This window comes from Eutrigla gurnardus, assembly GCF_963514095.1.
Source record: "Eutrigla gurnardus genome assembly, chromosome: 15".
Classification (NCBI taxonomy): Eukaryota; Metazoa; Chordata; class Actinopteri; order Perciformes; family Triglidae; genus Eutrigla; species Eutrigla gurnardus.
The window spans coordinates 13970278-13989277 of record NC_139938.1 but is presented as its reverse complement, the minus strand read 5'-3'; the positions used below and the strand labels follow the sequence as shown (position 1 = coordinate 13989277).

At 40.2% G+C, this 19000-nt stretch overlaps 1 protein-coding gene across 6 annotated transcripts; it reads left to right on the top strand.

Moving 5' to 3' along the window:
• Positions 1-4480: 4480 nt before the first annotated feature.
• Positions 4481-17972, top strand: arfip2b (ADP-ribosylation factor interacting protein 2b). Of its 6 annotated transcripts, none has more exons than XM_084028081.1 (10): positions 4481-4756; positions 6880-6990; positions 9847-9879; positions 11372-11480; positions 12514-12570; positions 13941-14056; positions 14200-14421; positions 14571-14728; positions 14854-15028; positions 15110-17972. In XM_084028081.1, the coding sequence occupies exons 2-10, from the start codon at positions 6892-6894 to the stop codon at positions 15263-15265; spliced, it is 1125 nt and encodes a 374-aa protein (XP_083884207.1). In that variant the 5' UTR covers positions 4481-4756; positions 6880-6891; the 3' UTR covers positions 15266-17972. The 6 variants fall into 6 exon arrangements, with proteins under 6 accessions (XP_083884207.1, XP_083884206.1, XP_083884209.1 ...); XM_084028080.1 differs by having other exon boundaries at positions 9847-9903; XM_084028083.1 differs by lacking the exon at positions 9847-9879 and having other exon boundaries at positions 4482-4756.
• Positions 17973-19000: the final 1028 nt, after the last annotated feature.

The window sequence follows — 19000 nt, the reverse complement described above, 5'->3', positions numbered from 1 at the left end:
ACAGAAAACGTGTCCGCATGAATACAACATCTGAGTGGAGCCACCACTGTGAGGTCAAACACTGTTTGAAAAGAGGGCAGGGTGTCTCTTCACTGTGTAAACACTTCAAATAGAACATCAGTCTATTAGCAGCCCTTCTGATTAGCTGATGAACAAAAGCAATCAAAAGCTGGCACGGTCTCGGGGAATATATATCAATGTCATTAGTTCGGGGCCTGGTAGTCGTCGGCGTGCTCATTAAGTGTCCTGTTTACAATGAGCCGGGAAGCCCACATGTGAAGTTGGCCGATGATTCCGAGTGGCTCCGAAAGGCTGTTAGTCATCCAGTGGATCATGAAAATGATCGTAAAAGCCGCTGCAGTCATCATCGTGTGGCCAGGTTGTTTTTTTCCCCTTCCAGAGAGGATACACCAGCTGATTTGTATTGAATTGATTTGTCTTTTTGATGATGAGAGCAAACTAATCTTGTTATGTCTGCAGTGGCTTGAAGAAAGTCTGCTCTTTCTGTATTCATATGCAGAGATTCTTATTTGACTGTATTTAAGCTTGGGATTTGGTGCCATCGTGAGGGCATACGAGGTATGGATGAACCAAAATTTGCTTTTTATTCAGTATTTAGTGATTGTGTTGGCAGACAGTAAACTGTTTATAGCAGACTACATGTGTGCTGCTATAAAAAGTAAAGTAAAACAAAGAAACGTGGAATGCAATTATTTAGTTATGTTCAGGCTTCGTGGAGAAAGTGATGGCGTGAGATTTTCCGTGTGCGTGAGTCTTCACATGATTCAACAGGTGAATGTGCACACTAATGACTGAGTGAGGAAGAACATCCCATGATTCCAGTAACTAGTCCTTGTGCAGCCAAGCTCCTTGCTCACATGTGGTCGCTGACGAACTCAGAGATGAAAAAAAAAAAACTGTCTACAACCATGGCATTTAACAGAACAAAACTATGCTTCATGCAGCTAACTTTTCCAGAGTAGCAATGAGTGATCACCCACAACTGGTTTATATGAGCCTGGTTCCCAACCCTGTATGTTCCTGCTGTCTCTTATTATGTAAGTGTTTATTTGCATACTAATTTCCTGTGAATTTGCAGCAAGTGAGAATTCAATGGTGTTTATTCTTTGCCGTAGAGTTCCCCCACATGTACATAAAAGCAAAAGGCACGCAGGTCTGAGCACAGGAAGAAAGAAGCAGCCATGAATTATGGGGCCTTGATTTAAAGTTCAGGTGGTGGAGTATCGGAGGTAAAAAAGAATAACTTGAAGCATACGTCTCTGCAGAGCCAGCTCACCTCTGCAGCCCATGCTGTGATGAAAAAATCAGCTGTTTCATAGCGTGTCTCTTTTTTTTCCATCTCGTCAGCCTGTTGGCAAGATGAGTTTCAAGTTAGAAACCAAACATGTTGTTTTCTTATAACACACTGGTCTGAAATCATGCATGTGTGGGTTTTTTAAATAAATTATTTCATTGCACTTTAGAGCCTCAGAAGCAAAAGAGGATTAGGTGCATTTTGTTTGTGTAAAACACATGGAAGTAATGTAATTCATGTCGAGGAGAGTCAATAAATACACTTAATCCAATTAATCAGCATTACACAATATAATTGAATGATTATCCTAATTAGAACAAACTGGTAGTCACTGGCCAAAGTGAGAGCGTGACAGCTATGATCTGGGCGGACGGCGCTGCTCACACACATCTGCAGTAGCAGCAGCTGTGGCTAATTCATGTGATTGTGCCATTCATATGTCAACAAGCTTTATTTAGGATAGAAAGGACGAAACCTGTACACCATGTTCACTGGAACAGGTAGTAACCCAGACTGGCACCCAAAAAAAAACCCAAACCAAAAAACACACACAGCTGGAAAATCCACACTGTATCCAAGTACACTTCCATCAGTAAAACATTCCCATATGGCATTCACGCCCATTTCCAAAAAAAAAAAAAGCCCATGAGCGTTTCTTTTGGCTCCGCATCGCTTTCAGCTTCCAATATTCATTAATAAAACGTTCACTCTCTCCCTCGCCTTCACTTTCCACCTCCTCCCTTACACTCTGACTGACTGCAGAAGCTGTGTGAATCCCCTCAGCCCTTCAGTGTTTGTAGGATCTCATCCAGCACTGTTAACATGGTTCATAGTGGTTCATTCATGGCTTACAGAATGTGAGAGTACGAATCATAAGCTTTAAGTGCCCATGTTACACGCTCCATGTTGCATGATCTAGCATGAGATACGTATTGTGACTGGATCATAATGAGTTTTACAGTTGTATGTATTGTTACTGTCCTGTTATTCGAACATGACATTTTTGCTTTGTTTGTTCTTAATATAAGGACTCCCTGTGAAGCAGTACTGTGTGGATTTCCCGATTAAATAAAACACATGAAATCTTCGAAAAGATCTTTAACAGGCGGTCCAGAGAGTTACTGCAGGGGGTTTAAATAAAGATTTAAATATGTCCAAAAATACACATTAACATGAATACAACTTTTAATAAGAAAATATAAATTATGTTGTGAAATTGTCATGTGATAGAATTAAAATATGACTATGTCGTTATTATTTTAACAGCTTAGCAAAATTACAAAATATTATACATGGCACTATAAGCACTACACATTATTATTATTGGCCCGGTTTAATAATCAACACAATTTTACACGATATGTAGGGGGTCCCTCCACCGGGTCACTTTAAGCCCTGGGGGTCCTTGGCTTGGTAAACGTTGAAGACCTCTGATCTAGAGTAATAAAAGAAAATATGGATAATTTCTCCTATTCAGCTTCCTCCTACAGTCCAAAGACATGCAGGTTATGTTCCATGGAGGTAGGCAGTAAGTGGGAAAACCCCTGTTGTTCGATGCCAGGCAACCCTGTGTGCAGCATTTTGTGGGATCTGCATGTATTTTGGGTAGGCGCGTCCTGACCGGCCAGCTACCCTTATGCAAAACTCCATTGGCCATGCATGCTTATTGGAGGAGAGTTTAACCTGAGAGTCCAGTGCTCCACGTGTAGCTTATAGAATTAGGCTTGCAATATTGTAACCTCAATTTCAGCTAATTTTAACTGTCATTATGGTTTCCTCCCTCAGACTTTCCTATCATTCACTGCAGTAGGCAGCTGTTTTCAGTGAAAACACTCATAGAGAAGTAGGATTTATAGTCATTATACAGTACTGAAAATATAGTTAGGTATATTCTATTGCATTTCTACCAATGAATCTCCCAAAATCCTACATTGTTCCTTTAAAATCCACTGTGCATATCAGCTCTGCACCAAACAAGACACAGTTAGAGACGAGCTGGTGAGATTAGTGACGCATTTAGCAGATATTTCCTCTTAGATTTGGATCTAAACAGCTGACTCCAAATACTCCATAACTGCTGGACGTGTAAACATTAAACTGTTTGCTAACAAGTTCACTACTTATGAGGTAATTACATTATGTTCACAACTTGGTTCTGCTGCCCCCATGTGACACAACAGTTGATGTTTCTGCTGCTCACGGTGCAGTTTAAATCTCAGGTTAATGAGCCATAAATATGTTAAATTCTAAACATAGAGGTACATTTGAGGCCTGACCTGGCCAGAGATTGTCTCAGTTTAAAATCCTAGTGGATTCTTTCCAGGGGGAGCGGACTTTCAGCAAAATTGCACACGTGCACAAGGACGGGTGACATTAGGATCTCCTGCATGTGTTGTGAAATTATTAGTATTGTTATTATCACTCATGTCAAACTTGCATTGCGTAGTTTCTTACATAATTAATTATTCATATTACACATACATGTTAATGTGCTCCAATTATATGATCTTATATGAGAGAGAGAGTTTGCATCCAACCTTTGGATTCACAGTGAAAAATCAAAAGATCACATAACACACACGTCCCTGTGTTAATATGGGTTAAAGTCATCAGTAGCTGGCTGAAACATGCACACATCACCTGCAAGACGCTCCCAAAGATGGGTTATAGACTTATAGGAAAAGTTAAGAACTCCCACTTCATTCCAATTTTCAGGTACAATTCCAGGTTCAAAATAGTTTGATGGGGACATGAAATGTGCTCAAGATCTGCTGTCAATGCATCAATGTCAATTGGTAACACGTTGGTATACACATATATAATTAACGATATTAAAGATGTTTTGGAAACTGTCGTTACATGGAATTATTAGTTTAAAATCACTGGTCAAATGTTGACAATGTATTTCACTTACACCGTTACATAGTCAGGTGACTGAGCTGTATTCTAAATATGCTCAGTATAAATACATTTATAAATGTATAAAAATACAAAAAAAAAGCTGTGTGGCATAAAGGTTAGCGCCAGTCAACGCTTTTTTTTTTTTTTTTGCTTTGTAAAGAGTGAATCATCTTCTCGTAAATAGACGCTCTTTGGCTCGGAGCGCGTCTGCAAAATGAATCCCACTGTGTCGTCAGTTCCGTAAAGCGTTCCTCCTGGCTTCATTAAAAAAAAAGAAAGAAGCTAGAGGATTATTTACGAAGAGTCAGAAGACAAACGCAGCTAGAACAAGGTTTTACCTGACTATGTTATTAAAATACTCGTAAACAAGAGCACTACATTGTTTTTTGAGGACACTTTTTTTTTTTTCCATTGGACTGACAAAAGACAGCAGTCTCCTCTAAGCCGCGCGTGAACTGGGATGCGGCGCCGTTAGCCTGCTGTTAGCTTGCTCGCTAGCTTCCCGAACAGCACCGTTTTTACGACGGGACCAAGCAGACCGTAAGTGAAAGTGTTTGAAAACGATGATATTAACCGATACGCGTAGTCTCAGGATGTCATTTTTACAATCCCACTACTGTTAACTGAAAGAGCGTTGCGCCGTGAACAGCCTGGGTTGTTTTTTTTAACCAGCCGGTTAACAGCTGTTGGAAATAGAAGCAGGCCTTTTTTTTGAGAAAGCATATTCTGCTTCAATATGGTGCTCTCAACTGAAAATCTCTTTTTATGTTTTACTGCGTGAGTAAAGCCCCGCTGTGTCGGGGCAGGTTGAATCCGCCGAGGGGGAGGCCTGCATCTAGCGTTACCTGCTGGAGAGAGAACAACTGTACACCTGTGCTGTGCACCTGTCATGGCTCCCAGGGTTGATATGAGTCCCAGCCCTCTCACTGTACTAGCAAACTATTACCCACGTTATCTTATCCTGCTCGTAACGATACATTGCCTCTGTTGTATAACACACGTTTTTAAGTTATTTGCGAAGCTGCCTGTTTATAATAATGAGACATTTGATGTTTAATATATTAGATAATGTTCCTGTTGGCATTTCACGTTGAGTCAGCTAGCTTGGTTTACCTCCAGACTACACTAATATAGTGAATTGTTTTTTTTTTTTTCAAAGGTTTTGTTAGACTGTAGCTAGATCAGGGCCTCTTTCAGATGTTATGCAAATCAGTATTTGGTTGCTCAGTCTATGAAGATCTTTGTCCCTGATTAGTGTCTCGTTTTGCTCTTCTATAGAGAATCCAGCATATGACAGTACATGTTAAATCAGCTTGTCTTAATAGGAACTATTCATAGAGAAGATGGCAGAGCAGGTTTTTTTTTTTTTTATCTGACACCGGTGCATTGAGATGTTTTGGAGGGTTTTTTTCTGCCGAGGGCAAGAGAACCAAAAGCTTCTTGTCTAAAAGTCAACAGAGATGTGTCATCCATCAGGAAATGGCCTGGGCATGGCCCCACACAAGCCCACTTACAATAGGCGAGGTCAGCCAAATGTAAACACGCGCTAGCTCCGTTTAAACATCTGTGATGTTTGTGCCAGCAACTGATCCAACTGTCATAAACCTAACATACGGGTTATATATTCAAGTTAGTCAATACTTATGCTGCAGCAAGTTATCCTGTATGTCCTGCCGGGTTTCCTGCTTTTTAGCGATGCTGTAAAGTAATTCAAAGGCATGTGAGGTTACACATCCAATAGGTTTAAAAGTGATGGATGCATTTAATTCTGTTATCTGTTGGAGTCCCTACCCCTCTATTCTGTTTCCCCCAAATAGTGGATTGAACTGATGTTTAACTTCCATGCCGTGCAGTTGTTCTCTCCTGTCACACATTGGCTTCTAACAGATTGGCCCACTTTCATAAGTGTGCAAGCATGGCACACGTTACCCTGACTTTCTCTGGGCTCAAAGAACAATAAGCCACACAACACGTGAATCGCATGCCGTTTTGTTTCTACCCAACATCCTGCCGACATCCAATGTGAACCATGTTACGCATCTGCTACATCTGTCAGCCTGAATTTTGCACCATCATCTGTGGCCTTGTCACACACACACACACACACACACACAGCTCTCATTAGTGTTTTTTAGTGCGAGTGAATTCATTTATTATTCCCTTCCAAGCCAAAAATAGGAGCTATATTACTGCTTGTCCAGCATTTTTTTTTATGTCATTAATGCACTAGTGATTGCACATTAAATTTGCTAAATAGGTTTTACCTATTAGAGTGACTAGACATTGTTGATGTGAACATTTTCTCCCCACTGGTCTGGGTTTTTATTGAGTGGGTGCTGCTATCGTCTGGTCCTGTAATGAGAGTAGAGTGGCTGCTTCAGCAAGACAGCTCATTGTAGTGACGGTGACGGCTTTCATAGGTGTAATGTTTTTATGTTGAGCTGCAGCCTTGCTCTTTATAAACCGCCTTCTCGCTTATCTGTGGCAATCATATTCTCGTCTGCCTAATAATTGGGCTGTTTTGCCTGCACTCTTTGGTCTCTCCTCTTCAAAGCAGCGTTAGGCCTTGCTGTTTTTCCATCTCTGCCTTTTTCCATTTCATTTCCATAGAATAGGTTACTGTACCCACGATTTCTCACCCCCCTCTCCTTTCCCCCACACAGACACAGTGCATTATGACAGACAGCATTATGAGCAAAGCTGCCACAATGGAGATTCCTATCAACAGTAACGGAGACACAGGGACACTACCGGAAGATGACAGCCTTGAACAGGTGGGTCAGAGCTACCGAATCAGTTGACAGATTACTGTGTGTGTAACATTTTAAGACCAATCTTTTACCCAAGATAATTTGCATACTCAAAAGCAAATACAGATTTGTTTATTTTCTAATTTATTTTTTACTATATATATCTAAAGCTCTCATACTGATAAACCATCGTTGGCCATAATATCAGTTTGCAGTTGGTTCTGTTAAGCTATTAAATGCACATTTTTTATCAGTGTTCATGTAAGCTTAAGTGCACGCTTGCATTTTTGTATCAAGTTGTACTTTATTATGAGATCACAGTTACTTTCAGTTCTTTTATTAGGCACCCAGATATTTCTTCTTTTTTTACTTCGCTTTTGTCCTAAGGCGATGGAATTCTAACAATAGCCTTAAGTTGATGATGTATTCGAGGATTCAGTAACATGCCTAAGGGTTATATTATTCACATGATAGTACATGAAGAATATAAAACCCCGCATTAAGGCCTGATGTCGTCACGTGGTATTCCAGTTGGTTTAACACAGTGTGACGGATAAATGCCTTCAGTTGTTTGAAGTTGACATTGTGGTTGTGGGCATTGTTCTCAGCTATCACGAGATCAGCTAAGTGAACTGGCTCTTTTCATACCATTCACTCCACCACAGTACAACCCTGTGATAATATGTACAGTGCAATTTTGCAACGTATCTTATGAGTAAATACAGTTGTCAGTCTTGAATACTGGCTGTATGAATGTGGCCGGTCACGTTCAGAGCAGAATGACCATTCAGAAGCTGTGTCTTAAATACTGTATTATTCTCCACCTGCGTTTATTGTGTTGTGTGTTGCCTGTTATACACAACCAGAAGTCCTTGAAGAACTGAAATGTGAAGCTGTCAGACGTAGGTCGAGACTGTTCATTTATGGGACGAACAAGCCGTTGTAAAGCAAAAGCTGCCCTCTAGCTCAGTTTGTTTCCATCATTTTCAGGGTTAGTTAGTGTCAGTTAGAATAAAATAACAGATGAGATGTGGAGTTAGGAGGAACAGGTTGTGCATTTCCTGCGTCTCACGGCACACCTTGTTGAGCAAACAGACTTAAGATCCTGGAGGATCCTGTTATTTGATCACCAAATGTCCGTGCAGCTCCACCGGGGCGCCACGCAAGCGGTAAAAGGAAAATCCTACCTTCTCACCAGTCTTACACGGTGAAGCAAGCATTCAACTATATTGTGCGGCTAACCCAGTTTACTGTGTTCACGTCTGAGAAGTGTTTAGCTGCACTGTTTGCTGCTGAATATTAACCAGTTGTCATAGCAACTCCTGCAATTAATCTGAAACTGGCTCTGCTTTGTCCTTGGGTGAAAGCCCTCCGAAGTCAGATTGATATCTGCTGTGAAACGCTGCAGCATTCTGTTGTGCTCTCGCACATAAAGAAGAAGATTGGCAGGTTAAAGAGAAGCGCAAATCTTGGTTTTCGAATGTTGTAGCGTTGCACTTTTGTCAGAGCAGGGATGGTGAATGGCAGCTTGACAGTGACTGAGATAAGACTGACTGCCAGCAGCATCCTGGCAAACGCATCAGATGCATCACAGTGGCTCACTGGTGTCTACTTAACAAAAAAACAACATTATGAGATGCATGCTGTTGCTACACAATTTTAATAGGAACTTGTGCTATTAATTTGCGTATATCCCAGTTGTGCTGTAAGAATTGCTTAGCCACTTATTTTGGAAACGCGGTAGGTGGCATTTTTAATCAGAGCCTCTGCTTTCCAGCCTGTATATCTCATGCCATAGCATTCTGCTTCAGTTCCATCTTTGTACAGAACCAGGCAAGACGTCCTCTTAAGTCTTCCAAACCTCACTGTTGAGACATGACAACCGTAAGATTTTATGACGACTCAATGGTTCTGTAGTTTTTTCATCTCAAGGAACAGGCACTATGTCAACAGAGTGTCCAGGGAGGCATCAGTGTCTGCTTTCGCCCACATTGAACAGATGCCACCACACAAGGCAGATCTCTAAAGGAGGAGACACACACATACAGAAAGAGAAGATGTAGTTTAAAAACTCTGACCTTCTTTTTACTGGAAACTTGAGTGAATTGTGGTTAAAATATTCATCTTTCAAGACCTCAAGTTGTGAAAATTGTTATTTTAGGTTACATAAATGACACTGTTGCTATAACACGGAGCATTAAGCTGAAAGGTTACATGTTAATGTCAACCTCTTCTAGCAATCAAGGTGTTTCACAATTGTTTTCCTCTTTTTAATGTCTGTAAATGTCTTGTCAATAAATGTCTTCGTTTGTTAAGTGCAGGGCTCAACAGTAAAGATTTCCTGATTGCCCGGGGACTTGATTTAGACTTTGTTGTTATTAGATATCCTCTAACAAATAAAACCGTTTGTATACGGGCAAGCAAATATTGACTTTGGGCAAGTAGATTTCATACCCACTAGCCCAACCATGCACGTAAATAAAACATTACGTGGGAACCTTTTATTATCTGTATTTTCTTTTCTGACAGTGATGGAATAATATCATGGCAAGGCTGTTGGAAGACATGATATATGGAAATGACCAAGCAAAACCTGTTCTGTGAGCTTGATGATCCACTTGAAACTTGCTAAATGATGAACCCTGACCTCAGCTGCTGTGATATCAGTCATCACTGCTCTCCATCATATACATCCCTGTTGTCTGGACATTATGATGTGGTTTTTTTTTCTTCTGGTATTTATTTTGTATCATTCTATCATGCTTCATGATTTCAGTCATGGATTCTTCTTTTTGTCTCCTTTCTTTTTGTTTCTTTTTTGTTGTTGTCGTCGTCGTCGTCGTTGTTGTGTTTGTCGATCCCCCCTTCATCTCTGTGCAGGCTGCACAACTGCAGTGGAGCTTAGATGAGAAGGTAGGGAGCTCCAGAGGCACCAGGGTGAGCAGGCCATTTGTGCATTTGTGTGTTTTGGTGTGTACTTCTGCTCAGTGGTTTGACTTGCCAATAAATTGCCTTGCATCATCACGTTGGGTTATTTCACAAAATGTCAAATACTTCATTTTAATGGCAAACCACTGTGCTGCCTGTTAACTTGGCTCCCACTAACTCTATAGAAGGAACCTCTCTGTGTTGAGAGCCGTCCCTCACATTAAGTAGTATTAACAAAATAGCTGACATCTAACATTTAGGACCCAACATTTCAATCTGTTTACATTTGATTATTAACACTAATCTAGTGTGTGTTGAGCTAATATAGCCTAGCGTCTGTGTGCACTTGGGTGGTGTTTAAGTGTGATTCTTTAATGTTAGTGGGTGTTGGTTAATAAAACTGTCGTACTAATAACCATAATGTCATACTACTGCTGTAATATTGATTTTAATTGGCTGTGCTGGTTCTGTTTAGATGTTTCAGTCACACTGAGAAGTTTAGTTGTGTTCTGGCAAGAAATTCAGGGAGTGAATGCTGATGATTCTCCATTTCACAGCACAAATCACAGCGGTTGTACTTTTCTTCCTTTTGGTGGTATCAAACATGCTCTTCTTGTTTGCTTACAACAAGGAAACCCTCACCTCCCTAGAGCTTAAGAGTTTCCTTATCACAGTCGTAGGAGTCGTAGCCCCAAGTTTCAGGAAGTGGTTCAGTGAAGTGTCGGTCGCAAATTAAATAAGAGGCAAGAGTTAAATTTAAACCTGTTGATTCTAGGAATCAAGGCTCATATATTGTTTGCCAGAAAGTGAGAAATCTCTTCGGATGTTCCCTTTCCACAAATTCCTGTTTTTTTTGTTCTTAACTAGCTGATAATTGAGCAGAAAGACGAGCAAAAGAAAACCAGTAAGTTAAATTAAGGAAAACACCCAAGATGGATTTTAGCACAGTTACCCTCACGATCCAGAGCGTCATTAAAACGTGATGATTTTTGGAACGAGAAAATAGTTTGCGTGAGCATTTCCTGCTGCATAGATCGTTGAAGTCACTGCTTGGGTTACACTTGAGGTCTAGCATAGCTGTGATATTGTATTTTTTCCATCTCGAAAGGAGACTCTGTTCGAGTCATCAGTTATAGGTTGATTATTGACTGAATACTTGAGCGGTGTGTTTGCTGTCTTCCACACACTTTATAGTTTTTCCTGTTGGCTTCCAGTTGAGTGGTTGAAGTTAAACACTGCCTGAAGGTTGTGTGTACGTACTAACCTTTCTAACATAGTAGTGTTTGTCCCCCTCTAGTGAATAACAAACGGTAATAACAATACTCTACCAAACGGTGTCTACACTCTCTGAATTTAACACTCAAGTCATAACCTCCTGTCTACATATCCCAACCCAAAACCCCATCCCTATCCTTCCCTTGTTCTTGCTCTCTTTTTTTCTTCTTTTTTTTATTACCTCCCTACTTAAACTTTGCAGGATCTACAGCAGGTGATGGTATCGGGTCCGAATCTCAATGAGACTAGCATTGTATCTGGGGGTTATGGAGGAACAGCAGAGGGGATCATTTCCACCAGCTCAATCAAAGGTAGAGTCACTTTCACTCATTTCTGATGTCCTTTCAGTCTCATCCCAGCAGATATCCTGTTGCTGTTGTATTTTGACTTCTTCTGCTGACACTGTTCTGCTCCTCTGACTCCGGAGTTATTCAGTGTTTATAATTACAAAGGAGTGTGTTGATGTATGGGGCCTCTAACCATTCTTCCCTTGAGATCATGCTGCAATTAATTGGTGGTAACTTTGCACTGATTCATCCCTAGCTTCTCTTTTGCCTCCGCTGCGTCTGGAAATGTGGCTTTGTGGTTACTTTATGGTTCTTTATGCTCTAATGGTTCTCCTTACAGATATGGGAGATAGCAGGGTGGCCAAGTGAATGATGAGCTATATTGATTTCAAAAACCACATGTGGTTACTGACAGTAATGTATTATTATCAGCAATGCATTACTGATAGTAATGCACTTACTAGATCTACTTTCAAATTGCGTTTAATTTTTTTCAGGTTTCAGGTAGATTACACTTAAAACTACGCACTGCTCCTTTTAATTTAAAAATATAATAATTTATTTCCTAATATTTTTAATTGTATATCTTTGAGCAAATAACCCCTTAAAAGACGTAAATGTCACCCAGGATCGCTGGCGATACCTGGACAGCTCTCGCCCACCAACACAGCCCATTGCATTGTTTTAACAGTCTAACAGAAATCTATCAAAACTCATCTTAAGTTTTCAGATATACTGTAGCTGTACTATAATGCTACTGAAAGACAAGTTTGTTATCAAACATGTCAGTGTGTCTAAATGTCAGTCAATGGTTTGAAGCCATACCATGTCAAGGTACCCTATGCCAGCCCAGTACTCATTAAATTAGCTTACAACAATACCTTCATACTGAATGATAAATGGATCCAATACCTTCATGTCTTGGAGTTTCTCCACATGTGTGATACTGAAGCTACACTGAGGAATTCATGTAATTTTCTTCAGCAAAGAGAAATTACCCTTTCTTTACTATTTATTTGAAACTAATATTTCTGCATCTTGTCCTACTCTCTCTCAGGCCCTGCTGTACGCTACAATGCAGAATTTAACAAAAGGATCCCAGTTACAGGATTAGGTGGCTTCTTAGACCTAATTATTATTAATAATAATGGAGAGCTTATTTCCAAAATGTGATAGAACCATTTCTGGAGATGGGGCATGTTTATAGGATCTGAAACCTCCAGTCTGTGACTGTACAGTACTTGGTTAGCAATAACTGTTTTAATTAACTGTAGTACATCATTTTGATATTAATAGATATTTCTCACACGATGGCTATCTCATTTTGGAAATATGCTTTTTATACTTTGTGGGTCTTTTTTATATAGCTGGGAACCAGTTTTACTCTTCTTTTTATCTTCATTAAATTACTCTTTTTCACTGGAGAGGAGGGTAGTAAATGTATTTCTTCACGTTCCTCTTTTTTAAATTGTGGCCTTCACTGCATTCTGGTTGGTTTCTCCTGTAGTTATACAGTCATCCTTAAGGGGTCTGTGCTTTTTTATTCTTTCCAGAATAGATCACTAAACTCTCTGAACTTCTTTGCAGCAAAAAAGAAACCATTTTCACGTCTATCACAATATCATTATACAATTTGTATTCACACTTTAAATATTGATGGCTAAAGTCAGAAGCTCTCGTGAGAACCTCAGTAAACTTTTAGTTTTTAAGAGGCCTTCATTGGTCTCATGCTTATCTTTTCAAGTTATCATTCTGAAATAAAAGGCAAATCCAGTTTGTGTCGTATCACACTATTTAGTTCTGCTGTTATTTAAACTGCCCACGACTTTATCATCACTCATCTATCTTTACTGTCATGCACTAAATGTTGTCTCTTCATCTTTGTACTTGTCTGTCTTTGTTCTCCTTTTCAACATCCCTTCCTTCATGTTCCTCATCCTCCTCTTCCCTTTTGTCATCTTACTTTTCTCTCTGCATCTCCCTGCTCCTCCCCACAATCTTCCTCCTACATTATTGCATTTTGACATGCTTTTGGCAAATCCCACTCCCATTCCTTCATCCATACCCGACCACCCACGGTCACAGACCTGCGTATGAAGGCCACGCGAAGTAGCGTTCCCCCAATCAGTTTATCTTTCTATCACAGTGCAATAAAAAGAATCTGGGGTCTACACTATTAATGTTGTTTTCTTTAGTCCAGTATTTCCTCTCCGTTCAATTTTCTGCATTTTCCTGCTATTTACTCCCTCATTAACTCCAGCTATGCATGCAGTGATTTAAGGGGTGATGGACACGGGTGAGAAGGACAACAGATTTCAGAAACTATCCTCAATTTTGTCTTTATTGAATGCGGCGAACTTTTCATGTACTTTAAGTGATTTGGGGTTCTTTATACTCTACTCTTTTTCTGGGCTTAATGTTGTTGTCTACCGATGTTTGTGGTTGTCTGCTCATGTTTTCCTTTGTTTCTACATTTCCTCTCAGGTTCCAACATGCACCACAGCAGCAGCAGCTCGTCAATGACGGCGGAAGAAGCGAACCGCGGTGTGGCTGTGGAGAAACTAGAGACGATGAAGAAGTGGGGTCTCAACACTTACAAGGTAGCTGAGGTTGTGTAGCGTTGAGCTTCACGACGAAATCAAGAACCCCTCCCCCCCATGCCCATATGCACTATGATACCATCACAGATAGGAAATGCATTGTGTTACTAATGTCTGTGTGTGTCATCCTTATATTGTTTCAGTGTACAAAGCAAATGATCTCGGAGCGTTTCGGTCGGGGTTCCCGGACTGTGGACCTGGAGCTCGAGGCTCAGATTGAGGTGCTGAGAGACACTAAAAGGAAATATGAGAATGTGCTGCGATTGGCCAGAGCGCTGACCAACCACTTCTACAACATGGTGCAGACGCAGCATGCGCTGGGCGACACCTTTGCTGACCTCAGTCAGAAATCTCCAGAGCTGCGGGTGAGCCCTCAAAATCTGTTCATGTAGCTTTCATGGTGTATTTCTTAGATGTTGATTTGCAATATTTTGGGTTCACGAAGACAAGATTCTAAAGCTTTTATGGCATTCATGTTCTGTTGTTTGCATTAATGCCTTGTTTGCCTTTATAGGATGAGTTCGGCTACAATGCTGAGACTCAGAAGTTGCTGTGTAAAAATGGGGAGACTCTTCTTGGTGCCGTTAACTTCTTTGTGTCCAGCATCAACACATTGGTCAACAAAACCATGGAGGACACCCTGATGACAATCAAGATGTATGAAAGTGCCAGGTAAGGACACACAAACGCAAATACTGTAATCTATCACGTGATGTACAATAGGATTCAATCTCCTACTGTAAAAAGCAAGTTTTTAGGGCCCAAAACTCAATTTTCTCCACTTCTTCTGTGAACAGACTGGAGTTTGATGCCTACCGGTCAGACCTGGAGGAACTGAGTCTGGGTCCGAGGGACGCTGTAGCCGTGGCCCGCATAGATGCCGCTCAGCAACTGTACCAAGTCCAGAAGGACAAGTATGAACGCCTCCGCTCAGACGTCATCATTAAACTCAAGTTTCTGGAGGAGAACAAGGTTAGTGGGCGACGTAGGTCTGCAGCATCATCAACCATCAAAGAATAAAAAACTCATCCACCATTTGTTTCCCTCTTTCAGGTGAAGGTGATGCATAAGCAGCTCCTTCTCTTCCATAATGCCATCTCGGCATATTTTGCTGGCAACCAGCAGCAGCTGGAGCAGACGCTGAAGCAATTCAACATAAAGTTGAGGCCTCCGGGGGCCGACAAGCCCTCCTGGTTAGAGGAGCAGTGAGCTGCTGGACCTCCTGCAGCCTCCTTCTTGACCACCTCCACCTGTTACATGTTGAAACCCCCGACTTACAGAGGAACACTACAGAGGGAACCGATTCAAATGACTTGGATTAAGATATGAGACGAGCGTGTGGCTGGATGACCGGACAGATGGAATGCAGGGTATTATTGATGAGTGGGCGAAATGCAGCAGGAAACCAAGTGGCCAGTTTCATGAACAGTCTGGGGGCTTTTAGTGCCTCTTCCCAACTTCCTTTTCTTTCCTCCACTCTAACCTCGTCTTTGTGCTTTGTTCCCAGAGGAACTGTTCATCTCTCTCTTAACCCCCCGTACTATCTCGACACTATTTTTGCTGTGTGAGCTCGTGTTAGTCATGTTCATGGTCATTGTTGTACTCATCAAGTGCTCCCAGTGCTCTGAGTTAACCCCACACCATCTTGGTAATGGAGACCAATGACGAAAGGAAAAAAAAATATTTAAATAAAATAAAAAATACCCCACATCAAACACACTCGGCTGTACCCAAACACTACATCAAAACTCTTCCAGACCATATCCGCATCCTCGTGTGCCTCTTTGTCAATAACCTACTTAATGACCACGTGCCCTGCAGGAAGAAAGTTTAAAAAAAAAAATATTTCAGACTCCACATGAAGGGGATTTGTATGGTACACTGGAAAGGAATCATTTCAATGTACATTTCAAATGAAGTACTGATTTACTTTTGAAAGGAATAGTATACAATTGTTTGTAGCTTATTAAAAAAAAACACTGCTGTGTTTTGTTTAGTTTTTGCTTTATTTGACTGTAATCTTTTTTTTAATTTTGTAATTATTGTCATTCTAGTCGGCTTGTATGTCCTACGCTTCAGAGTGAAGGAGAGTGTACTGTTTGGGCAATGTGTGCCGGTGCTTTACACTGCAAGTACTGTAGTGCTAGTCTGTAATAATCAGAAACACTACAGATTCCAATTGTAAATTGAATTGATGTTTTTTTTTATTTTAAAGTTCAGCTGGTATATGCAACGATCACATAAGGAACACACTGCCACAGCTGCCCAAAGTTACATTGGTTGACATCTTTACTAATTGTATGTTATTCACCCAAAGATGATTGAAAGAGATGTTAACTGGACCCTTGCTTTGTTTTCATGGGTTGTCAAAGCAACGTTGATTTGGTTCAGTCTCACTGTAGGCGTAAAATGGGTATGTCAAGACAGTTAAGGTCCAACAAACTTGTTTAACAGACTATTTGAACAGCATTCATTATGTTTTATTTTGTTTGTTCTCACATTGTTTTTGTCTTAATTTTTTTTTTTAAGAACGAGGACGTGTCATTGACATCTTTCACTGTCCCCAGAGCAGAATATATAATCATATTTGTCTATGGTTACCTTTCTTCACACTGAAGATTACTGTAGCTGTCTATTATTACTAATCCTAATATTTCAACATTAAATCTTGTGAGTTAATAGTTGGGGAATGGGAAAACACTAATGATTCATCTTTTTTTTTTTTCATCTTTAACTGAAATGTCGTTTTCGTAAATGGTAGTAAACAATCATAAATTGTTGACAATTAGGAGAAGGTATTACCACAAAATATTGGCACGGTACTACATTATGTAATGTTGAATTTTGATGCATCACTGTATTTATTCTGTTCATTGTGTGCGTTAATCTGTTGGAATCAACATAATTGTACCCCAAATTTCTACGTGGAAACATGTCTCAGGCTAACCAAATCTGTAAATGATATACTCCAAAAGCTGTGTCTAAACTAACTGAAGGAAAGCAGTTTTCCAGTGTCAAACCTCTTGTAGTCAAATGAAGATAATCCGGGATAATGAAAGTTCCACCATGCTGAATTGAAATCATGATCACCTAATGGGTTAGTCCTCCACCTTCCTGGTCTCCTCTGTATTTGCATGGCAGGCAGCGATCCAGGCGTGAATGCACTGATGCTCTACTCTCGGTCTTCTGCAGAACATCATGCTTATGGTGGTTCATTTAGTTCTTGAAACTGGCTGAAGCCAAACACAAAATGTGGGGTTCCTTCTGATGCTGCACTCCTGAGGACAATTACGAAAGGGGAGTGGATTCGTTTTTTGATGAAGAAGAAATATGGAAATTGGATTCTGTGATTTGTTCGGCTTGTGTTTACTGAGCTTGTCGGTGTCGGTGTGTCAAATGGGTGTATTTTATTCTGGCGGCGTCGTTCAGTGCGACCTCGGCCTCACTTTGCGGCTAAAAATTGCAGCTTCACTTATCAGCTCCTGGTCTGTTTGACCATCACACAGCAATATTAACAAAATGTGACTCCTCTTTTCCAAAACCTTCCCCTTTGAGATTCCTAACCCCGACACCAAAACGGATGGCGATAGGACGTCCTTGTTCCGTAGTTTGTGACACCTGAAGTCAATTGGAGAAAAAAAAGTGTGACAGGCATTTGAATAGGAGTCTTTAGATTGTTGCCGAGAGAGAAACAAGATTTATAAAAATGAGATATTTTATTTGTGTACAATCAATATTTTCTAAGTTGAGTTGGCGTATTGTACTTTATGAGTGATTGCACATAATGATATTTAAGATGATAAATGAAATTGTTTCATGGATTGATGTGATACTCTGCCTTCATTCCTCACTTAGACCTGAAAAGTCCCACCCCACCCCAAGGGAACAAAATTAAAAGTACACATTTTCGAATGCTCTCGCTGTATTTTATGTTTGCTCTTTCATCCCTCTTTATATTGCACTATGGCCCGGTGTCAAGGATCAGCAGTTCACATGTTTTCGCACGTTGTTTGCTTCTTACTGTATTATCATTTTTAATAGCATTTGTTTTTGTTTAATTCACAATGCAGATGGGTTGTTAGAGTTTACATCTATGAACAATGACAACATCGACTACTACCAATTATAGAAACTGAAAAATAAAAGTGCAGAATATGTTAGTAAGATTTAATAAATTAGGTTTAGGATGCTGGAGATACAGGAGTATACAGAGCTCTGCGACACATTAATGTCTATTAGTCTATTATTTTGCCAAGTTTTGCTTTCTTTCAGTTAAAGGAATACTTCCCCGGTGGAAACAGGAATCTGTATTGAAAGTTGGTCATACATGAAGTCGAAATGTAAAATAAATTCAGAATTTGGTGCCTTCTTGACCAAAAAAAGGCAAACAGACTTTTTGGCGCATGTGGATGGAAGACAACAATTCCCAGAATGCACAGCTCCACAGGCCACACCTACTGATCTGTCCCCCCTCGCCAGTCCCCTGCCGGTTTGCAAATATTAATAATATATAAATATTGAAATGATGCACGACCATTCAAAAATACTACCGGGTTTCTAACTATACAAAGCTTAATGCAAATGGGTGAAGTATTCCTTTAACTATTATATGTTTTACCACTTGAGGCCTCTAGAGGCTCCCTTACTACTCAACAGGAAAAGTCTGAAAAGGGGAAATCAATCTCTGATTGAGCTTACAACTCATGCCAGTCACTAAACACTTTAAAAAAGGTACATTTTGATTTAAATGTTTACACTTTAAGTTTTTGTTCTTTTAGTTTACTTTGTTTCGTCATGTTGTTAAATTAGTGACATCACATCAGATATAATTGTTCAGTATTGTGCTATGCCTACAGTACAACTGTGGCAGCCTCCGTGACCTTACAATACACCATATAGTCACATAAACAGAACCACTGTCTGTGCATACAAACTAAACATTTA